At 41.6% G+C, this 1,765-nt stretch overlaps 1 protein-coding gene across 1 annotated transcript in view; it reads left to right on the top strand.

Moving 5' to 3' along the window:
- Positions 1–1,095: 1,095 nt before the first annotated feature.
- Positions 1,096–1,765, top strand: part of LOC116082297 (glycosylation-dependent cell adhesion molecule 1-like) — a 5,820-nt gene continuing 5,150 nt past the window's right edge. Inside the window, exon 1 of the mRNA XM_031359192.1 lies at positions 1,096–1,191. Within this exon, the coding sequence (XP_031215052.1) occupies positions 1,128–1,191 (64 nt within the window). The 5' untranslated portion in view covers positions 1,096–1,127. The remainder of the gene's footprint in view (positions 1,192–1,765) is intronic.

Genomic DNA, 1,765 nt, shown 5'->3' with positions numbered 1-1,765 from the left:
AAAAAAAGAAAAAAAAAGAAAAATACAGATACATGATAGGATAGGTATAAGATAGAAAGATAGGCCGGGTGGTGGTGGCACACACCTTTAACCCCAGCACTTGGGAGGCAGAGGCAGGAGGATTTCTGAGTTTGAGGCCAGCCTGATCCACAGAGTGAGTTCCAGGACAGCCAAGGCTACAACAGAGAAACCCTGCCTCAGAAAAACCAAAAGAAAGAAAGGAAGGAAGGAAGAGAGAGAGAGAGAGAGAGAGAGAGAGAGAGAGAGAGAGGTAAATAGTAGAAGGAAAATTAATTGAGAAGAGGAAAGGAATCCTCAGAAAGGAAAGGGACCAAAGAAGGTAATATGGGGTGTCATAATGAAGCCCATTATTTTTCATAGTAAATCTATACTAATGAAGGAAAACACAATACAAACATGTGCTTGGTAGAAGCCACCTCATGGCTGAAATATGAGTTTCTTGATTAATAAATAACATCCCAAATATTATTAATCAAGTGAGACATCCTATGTGAGCAAACCCAGCAAGTGGAATTCCTGTATCTGCCTCACTCCTCCACTCCTGAACTGAGAGGGAGGCTTGTCTGCACCCTGGAGGACCATCTTGTCTTTCCTTGATTCAGTCATATAAGCAATATTTTCTGGACCCAAATATGAGCTAGCTTCTAGAAAGGTGCTGGAGAAACCATGGCAAGAAAAGCAAGAATAATCCCAGCATCACATAAGTTTCACTCTTCTGAAGGAAACATGTAATAACTAAATAATCAGAGGGGAAACTGTAAAAATAATACCAGTAATGAGTAACATTAAGGAAGGGAGCTCACTCAGGAAGTTATCCCAAAGGTACAAAGAGATGGCACCTGGGGCTGGCACACCATGGCAGTAGCTAGGCCAAAGGGAAGGCTGGGGGCCTTACTTAAATTGCCAACTCATTTCCCAGAAACATCAATTCCCAAAACCCAATGTAGTCTGAGTGGGAATTGGAGGGGAAACCTGGCTTACTTCCTGGTCTAATCTCCAACTATTGTCCAGCATCTTTACCCCAAAATAAATAAAGCCCCAGCCAGACTGCTACTCCAGCATTCCACACAGCTTCCCAGGGAAAGCTGACTTGTTCCAGTGCCACCATGAAATTCTTCACTGTCCTGTTATTTGCCAGCCTTGCTGCCACCTCTCTTGCTGTCCTGCCTGGTAAGTGTGCCTTTTGTTCTGCTCTCCTTAGTCGCCTACAGGCCATCAGGCTGTCAGGTAAGTAATATCACCACCCTTATAAAGAGATGATAAGACATGGAATGAAAAAGCCACAACTGGAAGTGGGCATGAAGACATATAGCCCATGAGTCCAGGAACCCAGAAAACCAAGGCTGGGTTCAGAGGCTAGACTGAACCCATAACCGGGCAGACTATCTGTCAACAGAGATTCTGATCCTATCACCAGAGGCTGGTTTAGCACAACTCAAGTAAACTCACTGCTTTCGACCTCCTTAGCCCCCTTGGTACAACGAGAACAAGATGTACACACCACATCAAGTGCTATCCATAGCACTTACTCTGTGCCATATAGTTCCAGGGACTTAGAATACACTAATAGCTTACATAAAGACTTCTGTCATCACTGAAATTTCATTAGAGGAGGAAGAAAAAATAAACATACTGAAAAGATTACACAGTATTTTTTTTAGAGATTTTTATTTTTATTTTTTCATATTCCTTAAAATTTATAAAATATTATAACAATAAAAATAAGTATTATAAAAGTTGTTTG

This window comes from Mastomys coucha, unplaced genomic scaffold (genome assembly GCF_008632895.1).
Source record: "Mastomys coucha isolate ucsf_1 unplaced genomic scaffold, UCSF_Mcou_1 pScaffold11, whole genome shotgun sequence".
NCBI classification, from domain to species: Eukaryota; Metazoa; Chordata; class Mammalia; order Rodentia; family Muridae; genus Mastomys; species Mastomys coucha.
This window is presented reverse-complemented; position numbering and strand designations above follow the sequence as displayed.